This window comes from Odocoileus virginianus, chromosome 34 (assembly GCF_023699985.2).
Source record: "Odocoileus virginianus isolate 20LAN1187 ecotype Illinois chromosome 34, Ovbor_1.2, whole genome shotgun sequence".
Lineage (NCBI taxonomy): Eukaryota > Metazoa > Chordata > Mammalia > Artiodactyla > Cervidae > Odocoileus > Odocoileus virginianus.
This window is the reverse complement of record NC_069707.1, coordinates 27,116,034-27,134,455: the sequence shown is the minus strand read 5'-3', so window position 1 is coordinate 27,134,455 and position 18,422 is coordinate 27,116,034. Positions and strand designations below refer to the sequence as shown.

The 18,422-nt window shown below is 42.6% G+C and overlaps 1 protein-coding gene and 1 long non-coding RNA gene across 4 annotated transcripts in view; one reads left to right on the top strand and one right to left on the bottom strand.

The window, feature by feature from the left end:
• IFNGR1 (interferon gamma receptor 1) overlaps positions 1-16,789 on the bottom strand; it is a 26,859-nt gene extending 10,070 nt beyond the window's left edge. The window contains exons 1-5 of one of the 3 annotated variants that reach the window (XM_020882055.2): positions 16,545-16,789; positions 4,754-4,868; positions 3,943-4,106; positions 2,333-2,505; positions 252-438 (exon numbers count right to left, since the gene is read on the bottom strand). In XM_020882055.2, the coding sequence (XP_020737714.2) occupies positions 252-438; positions 2,333-2,505; positions 3,943-4,106; positions 4,754-4,868; positions 16,545-16,731 (826 nt within the window). In that variant the 5' untranslated portion in view covers positions 16,732-16,789. Of the gene's footprint in view, positions 1-251; positions 439-2,332; positions 2,506-3,942; positions 4,107-4,753; positions 4,869-6,993; positions 7,058-16,544 lie in introns of those variants that run through there. The other 2 variants (XM_020882056.2, XM_070461564.1) reach the window with 2 other exon arrangements.
• LOC139033025 (uncharacterized) lies at positions 15,778-18,422 on the top strand. Its single transcript, XR_011485647.1, has 2 exons — positions 15,778-16,281; positions 17,105-18,422. It is a non-coding gene; the product is annotated as an uncharacterized lncRNA (long non-coding RNA).

Genomic DNA, 18,422 nt, shown 5'->3' with positions numbered 1-18,422 from the left:
TAGTGATCACTCCTTATACTGGGTTCCCCTGGTGTCAGTGGTAAAGCATGCACCTGCCAGTGCAGGAGATGTGTACTAGGTCCCAGGGTCGGGAATATCCCCTGGAGAATGTCCACTTCAGTGTTCTTGCCTGGGAAATCCCATGGACAGAGGAGCCTGCTGGGCTTCGGTCCACCGGTCCCAAAGGAGTCAAACACTACTCAGTGACTAAACCAAAACCCTACATTTAGGAAAAAATGGTAACAACTTACCTTCTGTGTTGCTATCATCAGAAGAGGTAATACAAAGTTCATCAGACTTCTCAGTGGTAACAGCCCATGATTCTGAGACTCCTTCTGCTGAAACACAGTACTGAGAATTCAGTGAGGACACAGGAATGTTTAAGAAGCATTGAGTCTCGTTACAATCCTCTTCCTTCGTGTACATTTTATCTGTGGTCTGGACAGAAAAAGAAAAAAAGAAAATGCATGGCACCTTTTAATTTGGAAAAAAATATCACCATACTTATCCTGGTCGAACATTTGAAGAAAAACATAGACATGATGAGTGCTGACATGTCTGAAAATAGTGTTGATATTCAAACAGTAAGTCAATCTGTTACTTCAACACAGCATGATGCATGATGCCATAAATCTGTTAAAATGTTCTTTAGATAGATTATAAATTTAAAAATTAAAATACAGATTATGAATATAAAAATTCAAATAGCAGGAATGTTCAGTGTTAGCTGTCAAACCAACAAATGCTCACTGGTCCTATTTCTATAGTGCCTGAAACTTAGCTGGTGAGAGAGATGAGCATCTCATAGGAAGAGTAACCCAGGCATCCTGCCAGAGCATCTCTCAGCAGTAATACATGGACAGGACTGAAGCAATCTCTGGGAGCTTATTATTCATTCAACCAGCCACAGTGCGTGGATCACTGTGCTATGGCCTAAGGACACAAAGGTAAGAAGTGGTGCCTGACCTCCAGTAACTTATGATAGAGTGTACAAGAGACACAAGAAAGAAATGCAAGTGAGTGATGAGGACTGTAAGAGAAAGCCCCACTCTATGAAATGAGGAATAACCAGACCACAGAAGGGGAATCAGTCCACGGGGTCAGAAGAGACTTCGAAGCGCAGCTGATTTGCCAGCTGAATACTGAAGAAAAAACAGAAATTCTCCAAGGTGGAGAAGGGCGTTCTGTGAGAGAGCAGGGTACCCGCAGGAGACTCAGAACAGAAGCAGGTCCGCAGAGCACACACGAAAACGAAGCTGGAAGGCTACGCAGGACACGCGGTGGAAAGGACGCAAGAGGCCACGTCATGAAGCCAAGGGGCCGTGCCACGGAAGAGAACTTAGACATGATTTTGTACTAACGGGGACTTGTTAAAGGGTTTTAAGCAGTGAAGTAATATGGTCAGATATGCACTTCAGAAAGACAACTCAGCGGGCAACCACAGTGATGTCTCACAACCTGAATCAGATGTCCTTCTCCTAACATCTCTCCATGAGGCACGACAACTCAGTAAGAAGACTCAGATCTCTCCACCACCTCAAGAGAAGCGGCCCCCAGCGAGCCCTCCAATGCCAGCGGCCCCAGCACTCTGCCCAGCCGTGCTGCCCCGTTACGGGCCTGGGCGCCTCTGCCAGGCCCTGCCTGAAACACTCTCCCCACGGACATCCAGGAGCTCACCTCCTCACCTCCCTGAGGCCCAGCTCCAGTAACGCTTCCCAGTGAGGCCCGGCCACCCTGCTGGAAATCACTACTGCCCTGCCCCGCCCCGCCGCCCGGCCTGCCTCCCTGCCGCTCCGAGGGCCTAAAAGGCAGCAGGCACGTGCTTGACAAACTCCGTTAAGTAAGGACTGGCAGTGCTCTGGAGAGGGGCCGGAACAGGAAAATTCTAGTCAAAGTGGGGTCTGCACGTCAGTGCCGGACTGTAATCACATCCTACAGGAGTCCTGGAAGCTGCTTCTTTCAAAGACAAGGATTCCAATGAGAGCTTCGTATTACTTCACGTCACTACCAACGAGGAAGGAAGGATTAAAGCTATCCTCACCTTACCAGTGGAGAAATGGAGATACACAGGTTAACAGTCTAGATTAGAACCACACTGTTAAAAGAGGCGAAGAAAAAAACTTAAAATGTATTCACCGGGCCAGTGTTAAAGATTAACTCCAGTACGGATTCCCTTCAACATATATTTATTTTTTTCTTACTAAAACTGATGAGCCATGAGTCGTGACTGAATATCCATAAACATTCTACTTTCATTTTACCACATATAAAACAACTTACGCAAACAACAGGAATATTTCAATGTAGAAAAAGATGCGATAGAAACACATACCTCACTTCCATTGACGCTCACAAACACAGTGTATGTGAATGTGTAACAAGCATTTTCATCATCATACATAGCTTCTGGCTCTTTTCCATTTACGGTAATTAAAGGGTGAAATATATCAACAGTAATTTGGTTTTCTTTCTTTCTGATACCCAGTTTAGGTGGTCCAACTTTCCCTGGGGGGTGGAGAACAAAAAAGAAGTATAATTTGTATCAGACTTTGAACTGTGATCCACAGCATATTACCTAACAGTACCAAACTCAATCCATCAACCTACTCTTTCTGTTGCTATTGTTCGAAAGCAGGACAGAATTTAAATCACTCCACAAACATCTAGAATATATTTTACTGTCCTTAATGAATCTTGGTAAAAAGCCTTGACATCAAAGAAACTCTATGAAGTTATCTTTCCTTTATCTTTGATTCTGTAGATTAAAAATTATTAAACAGAAAACAGAACATGCTTATTAAAACACATTTCAGAAAAGGCATTGTAATTATCTTTGAATCCTCATCATAACTTTTTGTATTTCCAGTGCCTATGGACACTTGGCATGAAGACTCCATAAAAGTTTGCAAAATACATTCAATTTTTACTATGAAAATCAGAACTAGCTATTCACGGATTCCATAATGTTTATTATTATGTCTTTGATGTCTGGAACTCTGTAGGTGAACCATTTATCTATTTTTCACATATTTACTGCATACCTACAGATCTGTTTTTAGGGCCTTGCATACTTTCTGGCACATAGTATGACCTTGATAAATCTGTGTGGGAAAAATCTGACATAACAGATAGTATAATTATCAGGTGACAGAAGCGTGGACTCTGGGGAATGAAACTACTTCAAGGACAGGTAGAGGCAGGGCTTCTAGAAGAGATGAAGCAAGCACAAACCAAAAGGAAGGAGCAGAACTCAGGCAGTGGCTGAAGTCATGAAGCATGGAAGCTGAACAAGGATGAAAGAGAAGCTAGAAGGCGAGGCATCAAAGAGCTACAAGACTGGGAAGGAACAGGCTGACTACCGACTTCTCTTACCCACGGGTGGCGGTATGAGAGCTACAGGGTAGGATGTGAGCCAGAAAAGAAGAATGGGCACTGAAGAGTCTGGAGCTTGAGGTGACATTGAAGATCAGGCAGATCATGGGAATGGGATGTCGGAAGCGTGAAGAACTGAAAAATCACTGTGACTGAAGAGATTACAGAGCTGTAACATTTTTAATGTGTTAAATTAAAAACGTTAAATTTAATGTGTTGCATTGCCAGAGGCCTTGAGGGGAAGACTGAGAGCAGTTCTCACAGTCCTCAGCGAACGGAACCCGGGGAGGAAATGACAGAAGACAGAGGGGAAGCGGGTGTGGCGATCAAATGGACAGCACGGATCCATACGTGCGTGGGGTGGGAGTGTAACGGTTGAGAAGGGCAAAGTGACGGGCACCTCTCAGCCCTATACTGTGGGGCTTGGGCGAAGAGAAGACAGGAACTCCCTAAATTCCTCCAAATGTTCCTGAGGGCATTGTGGTAATTTTTAGCAACTGCTTATAAAAGCAAATATATACAGAACACACGAATGAAATTAAAATTCAGACATGTATACATTCTACTCACCTTCTTTGCATAAAATAAATTCTTTGGACTGTACATAGACAGATTCTTCTTGTCCAACCCTGGCCTTAACTCTAGCCCAGAGAGAACTTGATGGATCATTAATTATAGAAAAGATATTACAAGAATGACTGGAAGTATGGCAGGCATCAATCCATTTCCCGTCGCTAAAATAAACAACACAAAGGTAACTTTTACTGTTAACACATAAACCGTCTCTGTCTGTGCCTTGCTGTTCATTCACGGCATGGAGCTGGTAGACAGAGATGAGTAAGGACAGGAGGAAGAAGCGAGATAAAGTGGGAAATATTTACTCTTTGATTAGAAGATCTATAAAATCATTTATAATAAAGAGGCTCAATTCAGAATAAGACCTCTATAAACCACATTCCACATGTAATTAAAAAAAAATCTGTTCTTTCAACAAAAGCAGAGTCCATTTAACAGTCATAACTTATAGAATCCAACATATTATAATAACTCCTGACACTTGTATTTTTCTTTCTACTTCATACATACACTATAGGAAGTAAGATGACTTGGCTGTTTTTAACACAGAACTGTAAGCTTCATTCGTCATGCCTTAACATGTCAGAAGTTAGTCCTACTACTCTACCTTAAATCTGACAGGAAGAAGTACTAAGAGGCAGGAAATATTCTGAAAAGAACTAATTTGCATCCTTATTACATCTGGAAGTCGTTAAGCAGTTCAGGAAGTTCTGCCACATGGGAAGGAATGATGATGGAAGAATCAGTTATGAGATGTGCAAGGACCTAGGCAAAAACAGGATAAAAAGATAAAAGTGACACTCACCCATAGTTCATCACTTGTACGGTAAACATAGGACTCTGTAGCGTAATAGGGTAGCCCCAAAATATAACAGTGTTCAAGTTGTAGGCTTGTATTGTAACATCGGTTGGTGGTGGCACTACAAGAGATGCAAAAAGAAAGAAAGATTAGTGAGCAACAAACACTGACATTACAAAACCTTAATGTAAGAAGCCAAATATGCACTTGAAGATTTCACCAGGATAGTAAATTTATTTAGATTAAGTATTTCTAAAACTTAATTTTATTAAATAATGTACAGAAGCATTCTAATTCATTTTAAATTACTGAAACAACATCGTGATACAAGGGACACACAAATATAGTATGAACAATGGTGGTTACCAGGGGGTGGAGGGAAGGGGAAATGTGGAACTGGTGTCCAATGGGTATAAATGTAGGCATATGAGATTAGTTAAGTTCTAGATATCTGCTGTATACCCTTGTGCCTATAATTAACAAAGCTGTATTCTTTACTTATAGGAAGACTTGTGAGAGTCCCTTGGACAGCAGGAAGATTAAACCAGTCAAGCCTACAGGAAATCAGTCCTGAATACTCATTGAAAGGACTGATGCTGAAGCTGAAGCTCCAATACGTCAGCCATCTGATGTGAAGAGCTGACTCATTGGAAAAAACTCTGATGCTGGGAAAGACTGAAGGCAGGAGAAGGGAGTGGCAGAGGATGAGATGGTTGGATGGCATTACCAACTCAATGGACATGAGTTTGAGCAAACTCCAGAAGGTAGTGAAGGACAGCTAAGCTTGGCGTGCTGCATGCAGTCCATGGGGTTGAAAAGAGTTGAACATGACTTAGTGACTGAACAACAACAACAACTGCTGTATTTAAAATTTTGTTATGAGTGTAGATCTCATGCTGTGTTTGTACCACAATAAAAAATGTGGCATATACATGTAATGGAATGTTACTCAGCCTTACAAATGGATACGACAATTCTGATACCTGTTCCAACATGGATGATCCTTGAAGACATTATGCTAATCGAAATAAGTCAGATACAAAAGGACAAATACTGTATGATTCCACTAATATGAAGCATACAAAATAATCAAATACATTGAGACAGAGACTAGAATGGTGGTTATCAGGGGTGGGCGGCGGGTGGGGGGGTAAAAGACAATGGGGCGTTAATGTTTAATGGGTACACGGTTTCAATATGGGATCATGAAAAGTTCTAGAGATGGAGTTCTGGCTGTACAACATTGTTAATGTACTTAATGCTACTGGACTGCACGCTTATAAGTAAAATGGCAAATTTTACATCATACATATTTTACCACAGTAAAAATAAAACACAACTGACTTAAAAAAAATAGTAATATAGCACGAGTAACACATTCCTAGAATGTTTTAGGAGTTTTTATCAGTAATTGCACCACAACTATAATTGCACTGCAATACTAATCCTCAATTCGTTTCGTCACTAGAATTTTCTATATCTGGTACCAAAGACTGTATTCAACGTCTAGAGAAGAACTGGCCACAGGTGGGAGGGTCGCTTTCACTCTGAAGTGCTCCCTGGGCTCTCAGCCCTCCACTCCGCACTGGTACACACCTTCACTGCCGTTTCTCCAGCACTGCGATAGACACCGAACGGCTGCCTGACGGGGGGTGGGGGGGGGATCAAGCGTTCCAGTTTCATCAGCATTTTGCTCTCTGGGGTGTACAGGACTTTTTTCAAAACATACCCTGTATTTCCTCCTGCCTTTGCTCTTTTAAACCATTTTAGAAAATGTCTGTTGGTAAGATGTGCCAAGTGTCACACAAGAAAATAGGCAGAAGTTACTTTAACATCTTATAACCAAACTCTACCACAACCATTATCTAGTCAGTGAAAGCTGCCGTTTTCCCCTGCTGGGTGTAAAGGGCTATTGTCCACCACCCCACAGCAAACTGAGCACACACCTCCCTTCCTCCTTTTCTCTCTCTCTCCCCCTCCTTTCTTGCCCGTCTTTGTGAACAAACATGAAGGTACAGTGTTAGCACTATGACCTGAAATGTAACAGCATTCAATCCTACCTATCTAGAAAACTCCACCAAACATGATGTGCTTGTACAGCTAAAATAAATAAATGAATAGCAATGTGGTCAGGTGCAGTGGCTTCCAAACATAACTTGTCACCCTAAAAACCTCAAAGAGAGCCAAAAGTTTACACTTTTAAAAAATGTATCCCAGATAATAATGATAGTCACTTAGATTCATACCAGATTGTCTATTTGCTAAGCCGTGTCTGACTTTTTGTGACCCCATAGGCCGCAGTCCACCAGGCGCCTCTGTCCATGGGGTTTTTCAGGCAGTACTGGAGTGGGTTGCCAGTGTCTCCTCCAGGGGATCTTCCTGACCCGGGGATCAAACCCGCATCTTCTGCACTGCCGGAGGATTCGTCACCACTGAGCCAGTAGGGAAGCCCCATACCCAGTAGCCTTATACCGAGTAGATTGTTCTAATAAGAAGTATATTCCCTGGGTTGGACCTTAAGAAATCTGGGTTCTTTTCTTACTATATTACTAAAGAGTTGTTTCAGAATCCCTCACCTGCCAAACAAGGTGTTAATTTCACATACATAGGATATTTGCTTGCTGCTGAAGAAAACACCTACTAAATTTTTTCCCAAAACAAAAATTCCAATATTTGAAGCCAAACTGGTACACTGTCTTAATTTACAATTATTTAGCACCTGCATTATTGTTTCAGAGCAGAACGTGGATCAAGAGTTATTTAGGTAAAAAAATACAGTGTGTGTCTGCATGCTTAGTCACTAAGTCACGTCTGACTTTGCGACCACGTGGGCTGTAGCCCGTCAGGCTCCTCTGTCCATGGGATTCTCCAGGCAAGAACACTGGAGTCGGTTGTCATTTCCTCCTCCAGGGGATCTTCCCGACCCAGGGGTCAAACCCACGTCTCCTGTACTGGCAGGCAGATTCTTTACTGCTCAGCCACCTAGGAAACACTCAAGGACAGTGTGATTCTATTGCCATGCCCCCCACCCCCTTTTTCATCACAAGAGGTGATATGTCCCCTAGGGATATATGGTACTGTCTATAGACAGTTCAGTTCTCTTAACGGCATGGTGGTGGGGTTTTACTCGCATCTAAGGGATAAAAGCTGGGGATGCTGCTGATATCCTGTAATACACAAGATAGCCCTCCACATTTTGGCAGTCCAAAATGCCCTCAGTGCTAAACACTGAGAAACCCTGCCTTATCATAATTTTAGGAATCATTTTTATTTAGGAGGAAAATTAATTTAAATAAAGAATGGAATACGAAACCACCCCACACCTGTCAGAATGGCTATCATCGAAGTCTATAAATAACAAATGTTGGCAAGCATGTGGGGAAAAGGAAACTCTAGTACACACTGTTGGTGGGAATGTAAATCAGTGCAGCCACTACGGAGAACCGTATGAAGGTTCCTCAAAAACTAAAGATAGAACTACTGTATGGTCCAACAATTGCACTCCTGGGTATATACATATATCTGAAGAAAACAAAAACACTAACTCGAAAAGATACATGTCCTCCAATGTTCACAGCACCATTATTTACAAAAGCCAATATATGGAAGCAACTCAAGTGCCCATCAATGGATGAATGGGTAAAGAAGATATGGTGTTTGTGTATCTATAATATATACACACACACACATGCACATACATAGTGGAATACTACTCAGTCACAAAAAATGAATGAGATTTTGCCATTTGCAGCAACATGTTTGGACCTAAACTGTATTATGGTTAGTGAAAAAAGTCACAGAAAGACAAACACTGTATATTATCACTTATATGTGCAATCTAAAAACAAATGGATGACTGTATCAAAAAAGAAACAGGGTCACAAATATAGAGAACAAACCAGTGGTTACCAGTGGTGTGGTAGGAGTAATAGAGGAGTAGGGGACCAAGAGACACAAACGACTATGTCTAAAATAAATAAGCTACAAGAATACACTGTACGGCCCAAGGAATATAGTTGATATTAATAACTTTAAAGGAGTATAATTTAAAAATACTGAATCACTGTTATACACTTGAAACTAACACTGAAAATGAACTATACTTCAATAAAAAATAAAAGGCAAACAATTTCTTTTGATAAACTAATATGTTTACACTTCCTGCTCAGCAAATAGCCTTGGTGTCTGTTGAAATCTCTAGCTCCCATGTTATTCACCAAAGTAGTAGAACAATTTGTACCTAAAGGTTGAGATGATGAAGTTGGAAGGATGTCTCATGTTCAAATACTCAATATGCCCTTTGATCTGTAGCCAGTGATCAGACAGCATTTTTCTACTTTTCCTTTCTAGAATAATGTTGATGGCTTTTGGTACCTATCATCACTGGTTCTCTAAGCAATTTTCTTGCAGGTAGTCAGGAAGCACTGGACTTGCCAGATTTAGCCCTGGTGTTAGTCGAGTTCCCATGGCCATACACAGCAGGGTGGCCTGAGCCCTCCTTAGCTGGGCTCCTTTTACAGCGTGTTCACACCTCAACTTCATGAAGCAGCCTGTCTCAAAGAGCTGATACTCTATGGTTGAGAAGGAAATTATAGGCATCCCCCTCTAGGGTCAATTCAACATTAATATCAAATATCAATCACACATATAATTTTGCAACTACATAAGAAACCTAACGCTAAGAAAACTCATAATAAATCAGAACATCCCTCACATGCCAATTCTTAATTTTAACATCTTTTGCTGCTCTTGTTCAGTCTCAAAGTTGTGTCCAACTTTTTGTGACTCCATGGACTATGGCACTCCAGGCTCTCCTGTCCTTCACTATCTCCCTGAGTTTGCTCAAACTCAGGTCCATTGTTGGTGATGCCATCCAACCATTTCATCCTGTCACCCCCCCTTCTCCTCCACCTTCAATCTTTCCCACCATCAGGGTCTTTTCCAATGAGTCAGCTCCTTGCATTAGGTGGCCAAAGTATTGGAGCTTCAGCATCAGTCCTTCCAATGAAAATTCAGGGTTGATTTCCTTTAGGATTGACTGGTTGGATATCCTTTCAGTCCAAGAGACTCTCAAGAGTCTTCTCCAACATCACACTTCAAAAGCATCAATTCTTTGGTGCTCAGCCTTCTTTATGGTCCAACTCTCGCATCTATACATGACTGCTGGAAAAACCATAGCCTTGACTATACTGACCTTTGTCGGCAAAGTGATGTCTCTGCTTTTTAATACACTGTTTAGGTTTGTCATAGCTTTTCTTCCAAGGAGCAAGTGTTTTTTAATTTCATGACTGCAGTTAGTAGCTGAGAATTTACAAACCATCAGGTACTGGTTTCTTTTAACAGTCCTTCTCTTGACTACTCTCTCTAATCTTGTACTTTACAGTAAGAAATAAAAAGACACGACATGGCACCTTCAATCTGCCTGGAAACTTCCTCTGCTAGGTCACTGGGTTCACAGGCACACTTCCCATTTTCCCTGCTATTAAAGGTGATGGTGGTGGTAAGTTTCCTGCCACTATATAACAAGGATCCGCTCACAGTTTCCCGTAAAGACAAGTCCTTCACTTCCTTTTAAGTCCCTGTTAAAAAATTATTCCCAGTAGGAATATGTATGTAACCCAATCTGAAATTAGTTTCTGCATTTGAGGAAAAGGCATATAGAAATAAACCTATATACTAGAATATAAAACAAAGTGCATTTATATTTAAGAAGAGGTTACTGAATCATACATTATGAAATACAAACAGCAGTAGACTTGTGTTGCATTCGTCTTTAGAGTGAATCAAATATTTCCCAAAATTTAAGTAAAAGCTTGGCATGATTAGACTAGGACAAAGACTTAAATCACAGCTTTCAAAGCAATCAAGACAGGTAGTAGGAAAAGAGGTTTCAATGGATTCTGAAACACAGAAATTACTACTAGATTATAGGACAGACTTTTGAATATTTACATCAAAGGATGTAACCTGTGGTTTTAATGCTACCAGAAGAGAAACCATGTGGTGATCAGACATCTGCTTTTGTCATCTTTGCCAAAATCACATGATAAAGTAGACATGACTAGTTTTCTCCTTAAGTTTCAGAATTTTGTAACCTAAAGTTTAAATGACTACATAATCAGCTTAAAATAATTGAGGCTTACAGCTAACTTCTATTCATAATAAATGCACTCTATGTCAATAAAAATATGTGTAGAAATAGCAAGAGTATGAAGTTAAAGGAGTATCTCATGAAATAAGATCATCTTACAGATTTCCCCATCTCTTAAAAATGCCAGAAGTTTTCTGTAACACATGTTGTTTTTGGAAATGGGTTCAGAGTTACTTGTAGCATTATTATCTGCATATGACCCACAGTCAAGTTCAGCTCTTTTTTAATATCTGCTTCTGCAAACTCCTCTAGAACTAGCAGCTGAAGATTAAACAAAAGCAAACAAATGAGAGAAGAATCACTTTTCATAACATTCTAATTACAACACAGATAAAAAGGAGAGATCTGGTTACAACGGACTGTTTCCTGGTGATAAGATATGAAAAAAAGAGCAAGGATACGAAAAAACAGCAAGGGAAAGGATAGAAAAGACAAACGAAGTTCAGCATGTGCTGAAGCCCTGCCGCTAGATGGGGCAAGAGGTGTCACCGAAGCCCCTAAAGCAGCAGCTAGGACAGCTCTAGGATCGTCGCTGGGAAAGGCAGCAGAGGGGAAGCAAGCCATCACAGACGCCTCCAGATTTCCTCTGCAGGGACAGTGACGGGGGTGCGGGCAGCCTCCTCTGCTCCATCCCCAAGCCTCTGAAAGCATCTGTGCCTCGGCCGAAAGACGGACAGTCACAGCAGTTCACCGATTTTTACACAATGGCATTCAAAGACAAAAAAAATTGTGTGAGCGCATGTGAGCATGGTCAATCGTATCTGACTCTGCGACCCCATGGACTGTGGCTCACCACACTCCTCTGTCCATAGGATATTCTAGGCAAGAAAACGGGAGTGGTTGCCATTTCCTCCTTCAGGGGATCTTTCCAACCCAGGGATCAAATCGGCATCTCTTGCACTGCAGGCGCGTTCTTTACCACTGAGCCATCTGCAAAGCCCCAAAAGCTGTGTACATCTAAATGTAAAACAGAACTCTGCACTCCACAGACACCGTTCGACGGTCTGCTCACAACCTCTCTCGGAGAAGGACAAGCTGAGAAGCATAAAGAGGTCAAGGAGACAGTGGCCAGTAAGTAAACTGTTTTGGAGGATTCAAAGTCATCTGACACTACAACTCAAAAACAAACTAACTTAAAGCATCCAGACTCTTTTCTGAGTGAGCAACTCTCAAAATATCTAACAACTTCCTCATGTTAAAGATGCGGGGTTATGGACATTTTCACAAAGGTTTCTTCTTACACAGCAAAACAAGAAATGGCATGAGAAATCCAGGCAGAAAAAGGGGAAAACATTAAGACTTCTGCATTCTTTTCAGAATATATTTATAATTACGATCTATCTACTGAATGGTTTTACGATGCTGATAAAATAACTTTTTCTTAGTGCTTTCCAACTTCTTCTCTTAGCAAATACTGATAGCAGCATCCTCTAAATTTAAGCTGAATAAAGACATTTAAAAATTCTTGCACATGGTGTTTCAAGCATTCATAAACGTTTTAAAACTGAAACATTCAAATATTGGGGGGCTTTGAAAGCAATCCTATCACTTTGTGAAACGAAAGGAAGAACTATCCTATTTAAAATTCCTTCTATTATTTCCTTGTACCTTTGTAAAAAGGGTGTTAGAACTAAGGGTTCAAGCGAGTTCATTAAAATATTTCAGGTCTGTTTCACCTTCCAGAGTTCCTTAGCTGTGTCAAGACCTCTAGTGTCCTTGTAGTCTTCCCTTCCTCCTGTCTGCACATTTTATCACTCACTCTCTCTTCCTTAAAATGTAGGGCCCAGAAGTAATGTAACTGCTGTGAATGAAATACTTTTCTGAAGAGATGATTCCATCAAATCATGGCTTACATTGAATTTGTAATGAACTAAAGCCCCCCAGGTCTTTCGCAGAAACCACAACCAAATTAGGGCTTATCCAATAAACTTCTTCCCAGCCACTCTTTTGACCTGAAATGCAGGGCTGTATTATTGTTCCTGTTTATTCAATCTCGTCTAGTTGGGTTTGCTTGGCATGCCAATAAAATTCTATTTGAACTAGGTCCACCTAGTCCCTGAGAGAACTCATTTTTCAAGACTAACTCTCTTTTGGGATGATTCACTCTTAAGTTAAGAAATAGTTTAGGAACAGAAAAAATTAAACAGGACTTTTCAGTCTTAGGAAGAGTGGGAAAAAGTTGGAAGGAGTTAGTCACGGAGCTTAAATTTTTCATATTGATCTGGATGAGCTTGTTTTTAAAGCTCACACAATTTCTCATTCACAACTAAAATAATGCAATATTTAAAAAATATATTTGTGAAAATGACACACATAATTGAATGACAGTCACCAACATATATGAAACATTTACTGGACAAACTATGAGCTCAACTTTGTTACCATTATCTCAGTTAAACACCACAATCATCCTAGAAGGGAGGTAGTATTTACATCTTTTTACCAAAAAGAGAGGGGAAAAAAAAAAAAGCTTAGAGAAGCTACTCAAAGACTTGACAGTGTGCAAAGTTTTGTTGGTTTTAATTAATAAAAGATGTGCAAGCATTTTTGTGATAGTTTACTAAAAGTGGGGAAAAATATAAATAGAAACTGGAGATAATTGTTTTCTGATGACTGCATAAGCATTTGCTTCAAGTAATTTTGCCTAATTTAGTATACTATCACAATTACAAGACAGTCACCAAAAATCTGAATATACTATTTATTTAGAATGGATATGATTGAAATAGATATCCAGTATTGGGATAATCTAAAACAAAGACATTCCCTTAATAAGAAAATTACAAGTAACTGATTCCTTATTGTCAGGAACTCATTTAATTCTGGCTCATCTTTCATTTTGATTCTTTGTCCAATTAAAATGGAGCCATTAATTATCCATTTAGCTCAGTCTTTAAAGGGGTTATTTCTCTCTTGAGTTCTTTAGGTTTTTTTTTGTATAGAACCAAAATGTGGATCTTCCAAAAACCCATATAAATCATGAATCAGAGTAAAAGGAAAACAAATTATTAATACCCTCTCCAATAAATATAATTGAAATGCACTGATTTAAGTATTCTGCATCTCTGAAATACATATAGAATCTAAAGTAATGAAAACTCTCAACACACGCAGAGCATTACCTAAAGTCAGAGAATGAACAGCTAATAATCAAATGGAGAAGGTGAGTTAAGAGCACTACTCCTGTTTTAAAGCTGTCTGCTCTTCAGATAATACCCACAGTGGAAGAACAAACTGGAAAAAGGTAGCTGACACCTGTGGTTATACAATGCTGAAGTATAGACGGCCACAGACCTTCCTATGGAGAAAGGTAGGCAATCTTCCTCCCAGGGCTGGCATCAAGGATACAGGGACTGTGTAGTCACAAGAGGCCCATGGCCAGGAGGGCTCCAGGCTCAGAAGGAAGGGCTTCTTATTCTGCCCTAGCCAGGAGGGCTCCAGGCTCAGAAGGAAGGGCTTCCTAGGGCTTCCCTAGCCAGGAACCTCAGTCATTCTCTTCCTCTCTTCCCACATCCAGTCATCCCCAAGTTATGCTGACTCTGTATTCTAATTTCTTCTTTTCCATTTAAACTTACCACTGTCTTCTCCCAGACTTAAGTAGCAGCCTCCTATGTGGCCTCCCTCCTTTGAATCTATCTAAAAACTATCCTCTAAGTTGAATGGTCTTTCTAAATGGCGTATCTGATCCTGCATAAAATCACCGATCTCCTGAAAATAATCCCATGGCAGCTCACTGATTTGAGCAAGAGTGAGCCTATTATTCCCTGGGCTCAGCACCTGAACTTCTTTCAGCAATATTATGGCTCTCCTTCCTGGGATTCTCCTACTGTTACCACCTGCAACGGTACCCGTCCCATAGCTGGCACCTGACCCAAGCTGGGCAAATCGGAGCATTCTTCTGGGAGTTTGCCAGGGTGGAGGAAGCTGCAAGATGTCAAGATCCAAAAGCCTGTCAACATCCATGATTCCTGCCAAGTAGGGAAGGCTGCCAACAGCCAAAGTCAGTAATAAAAAATGGAGGGTCTTGGCACTTTGAGTTTCTGGTTCAGCCGACACCTCTACGTTTCTGTTTTAACTCTGGTTTGGACTGTCTCAGCCAATAAACTCCTCTTTTTGTCCAAGTGAGCCGAAGCTCTGTTTCTGTCCTTTGCTGTTACACACGACAAGGCACTTCATTCATTGGTTCCCACCAACCAACTGGTTCCTAAACAACAATTTCGCTGTTGTTGTTTAGTCGCTCAGTCGTGTCTCTTTTGAGACCCCACGAACTGTAGCCCGCCAGGCTCCTCTGTCCATGGAATTCTCCAGGCAAGAATACTGGAGTGGGTTGCCATTCCCTTCTTGACCCAGAGATCGAACCCAAAATGCTTAAATTATTCCACAAATTCAACCTGCTGGGTCAGAGCCCTTCCTCTGCACACACAAGTCTCTTTAAACCTCCCGCTCCAACTCTGAGGTCACCTTCTCAGTGAAATCTTTCCTGATTCCCCTGCTGAGTCAGGCACCCATGTCTTGCTTTCCAGTAAACTATATGTAAGTTCTAGCTCTTATCATAACCGACTGTAATTGCCCTTATGGGTGACCAATTTGCCCTAATAATGGCAGAGGACAGAGGTAAGTACTTCAGACTCTGGAACCCAACTGCCAAGCTTCCCAGTGAATAGCAGCAATTTAGTAGATTCCATGCCTCAATTTCTCATCCATAAATGAGAGAACAGCGTCTACTTTATAGGACGTCTGGGAAATGAGGTGATAAGAACTTACAACAGTGCCCAATAACTGTTAGCTATACCATCAGGATCCTTGATGGCAAAAACTGAAGTTATTTTTGCATTTCCAACACAAATGGCGCAAAGTCTCTTCCAAGCAATGACTCAACTATTTGTTTGCTTGGCTTCTAAACAGCAAGCCAAAGGAAGGCGGGATATGAAGGCCCTGCATCTAACAAGTGTCACAGAGGAAGTCATACACTGGTGCAGACCCAGAGTTCGCCAAGAGTAAAGGAAGCGGGGTCGCCTTGACCCCTTTCAGGCAGCTGCTCACCTCGTACACAGAGGAAACGCTCAAGAATGCCCCGCTTTCCGATAACCTAGGCTTCCCCCTTTTGCAGAAACAGTTCACTGATTTCACCGGAGCTCCTAATTATCACTACACTGAGCTTTTAGAAAAACGTTTCCTGGGAAATCTCTTTAAGCAGGCGGAGATAAAGAAGGAACTGAGGTCTTCCAAGAGACCTACTGCCTGACAGACGGACTCGAGAGTACGTGCCTCGAACCACTTGCAGACTCGCACGTAAGACGGCCACTTAACTGCCTTTCAATAATTCTCAGCGGGCGAAAGAAGGTCTAAGGATTCGAGGCCACGGTGTGCCACTGCTCACCAGGTAACTCACTTATTTAGAAACGAATTAAGAGAACGCGTTTTGTTTCGGCAACCGCGGAAGAGGCCAGAAAAAGGGAACTGAAGGCTGCAAACCGCGGAGACTCGGCGTCACCTTCCCGGCGGCCGCCCCCTTAGGACCCGAAGCCGCCCGGCGTCGAGGACCGACGTGGGCGCGGCCCCCACCCCGGGCGGGGCTTCCTGGCCGGTGGGGCTCCCTCCTTCCCCGTCCCCACCCGCCTGCGGCCCTGCGGCGAGCGACAGTACCCGAGGATAGCTCCGGATTCGCGGCGCTCATCTCAGCCCAGCTTCTGGCCAGCAAGACAGGGACGAGGAAAGAGAGGAGAGCCATGCTGCTCGGGACTAACGCGGGTGCTGCCCAGCACCACCGCGGGTATACACCCGCGCGGACCTCGGGCTGAGGTCTTGCGTCACTTCCTCCTCCGCGGACCATCCCTCCAGCGGGAGGCGGGGCGTGGACGGGAAAGTGGGGCGCGGACAGCGAGGCCGAGACCAGGACTGGGCGGCCAGCTGGCTGGGAGGCGGGGCCAGGGCCTGGAGGCGGGGCCTGGGCGGGGAGGGCGGCCTGCGTGGGTAATTAGGGCCCGTGAGGGGAGGGGAAGGTGGCCTAGGAGGTTGAATGGGGTAGGCGAGCTGGAATACAACGGGAAGTCAAAGAGAGTCCGCCTCTGTGGAAGGTCGGCGTTGAGGCACGGCAGTCTGTGGTGGCGATCTTGGCTCACCCGTTTGTGAGCACCTTGGGTCCAAACGTTATGTTCTTTAAGCTTGGCACTACTTGCTGTAATTCATCTTCCCCTTTTTTGCAGTGTTCTAGGATTGCTAGGATCAGTCCTGGGTGTTCATTGGAAGGACTGATGCTGAAGCTGAAACTCCAATACTTTGGCCATCTCATGCGAAGAGTTGACTCATTCGAAAAGACCCTGATGCTGGGACGGATTGGGGGCAGGAGGAGAAGGGGGCGATGAGATGGCTGGATGGCATCACCGACTCGATGGGCATGAGTTTGAGTAAACTCCGGGAGTTGGTGATGGACAGGGAGGCCTGGCGTGCTGTGATTCATGGGATCGCAAAGAGTGGGACACGACTGAGCGACTGAACTGAACTGAACTGAGGATTGCTAGAAACTCCAATACTTTGGCCGTCTGATGCGAAGAACTGACTCATTTGAAAAGACCCTGATGCTGGGAAAGATTGAAGGCGGGAGGAGAAGGGGACGACAGAGGATGAGCTGGTTGGATGGTATCACCGACTCAATGGGCATGAGTTTGAGTAAACTCCGGGAGTTGGTGATGGACAGGGAGGCCTGGCATGCTGCAGTCCATGGGGTGGCAAAGAGTTGGATGCGACTAAGCGACTGAACTGAACTGAGGATTGCAGAACTTTGTTCTAAGCCACAGCCTAGCCCTAATTCTTCCTTTACCACGTATTGCCTTTGGCATCAATGCCTCGGGGAATTTGAGAGTTTCCGGCAGAAAGAGCCCTTACATGGCTTCTGTAATCCCTGCATTTGTAGTTGAGGAACCAGAAGCTTTGCCAGTGAAATGGTTTGTGCAAACTGTCACAGCCCAAATCTAATTGTCTCGGGCAAGAACTACTTTATTCTTGGAGGAAAAAGAACTTGCATTACGTTTTCAGCTATTAAATAGCATTCTCTCATCATAAGATCTGCCCTCTTAGCTCTTTGATCACATCTCCTATTACTCTGCATTGCCTCACCTATTCTACTTCAGCCACATTGGCCTCTACCCTTCTTAGAACATTCCAGGATCATGCTTAGATATGCATATGGCTAACTACCTAGCTTGCCTTAAGTGTCTGCTTATCATGGCTTTCTGCAAAATTTTGAAATTGCAACCCATCTTCCCATCCTCTTTACCCTGCCCTGCTGGTTTTTTGTTTTGTTGTGTGTGTGTGTGTGTGTGTGTGTGTGTGTGTGTGTGTGTGTAAGGGGCATTTATCACCTTCCCTCAGGTGTATTCCTCTCTACAAGATGTATATTGATGTTTATTTTCTTGTCTTTGTAGAATGTAAGTTCTGTAGGGCTGAAATCTTTGGGACTCATTTAGTATTTGTTGGATGAAAGAAGGCATGATCACACTAAAATTAAAAATTTTTTAAGAAAAA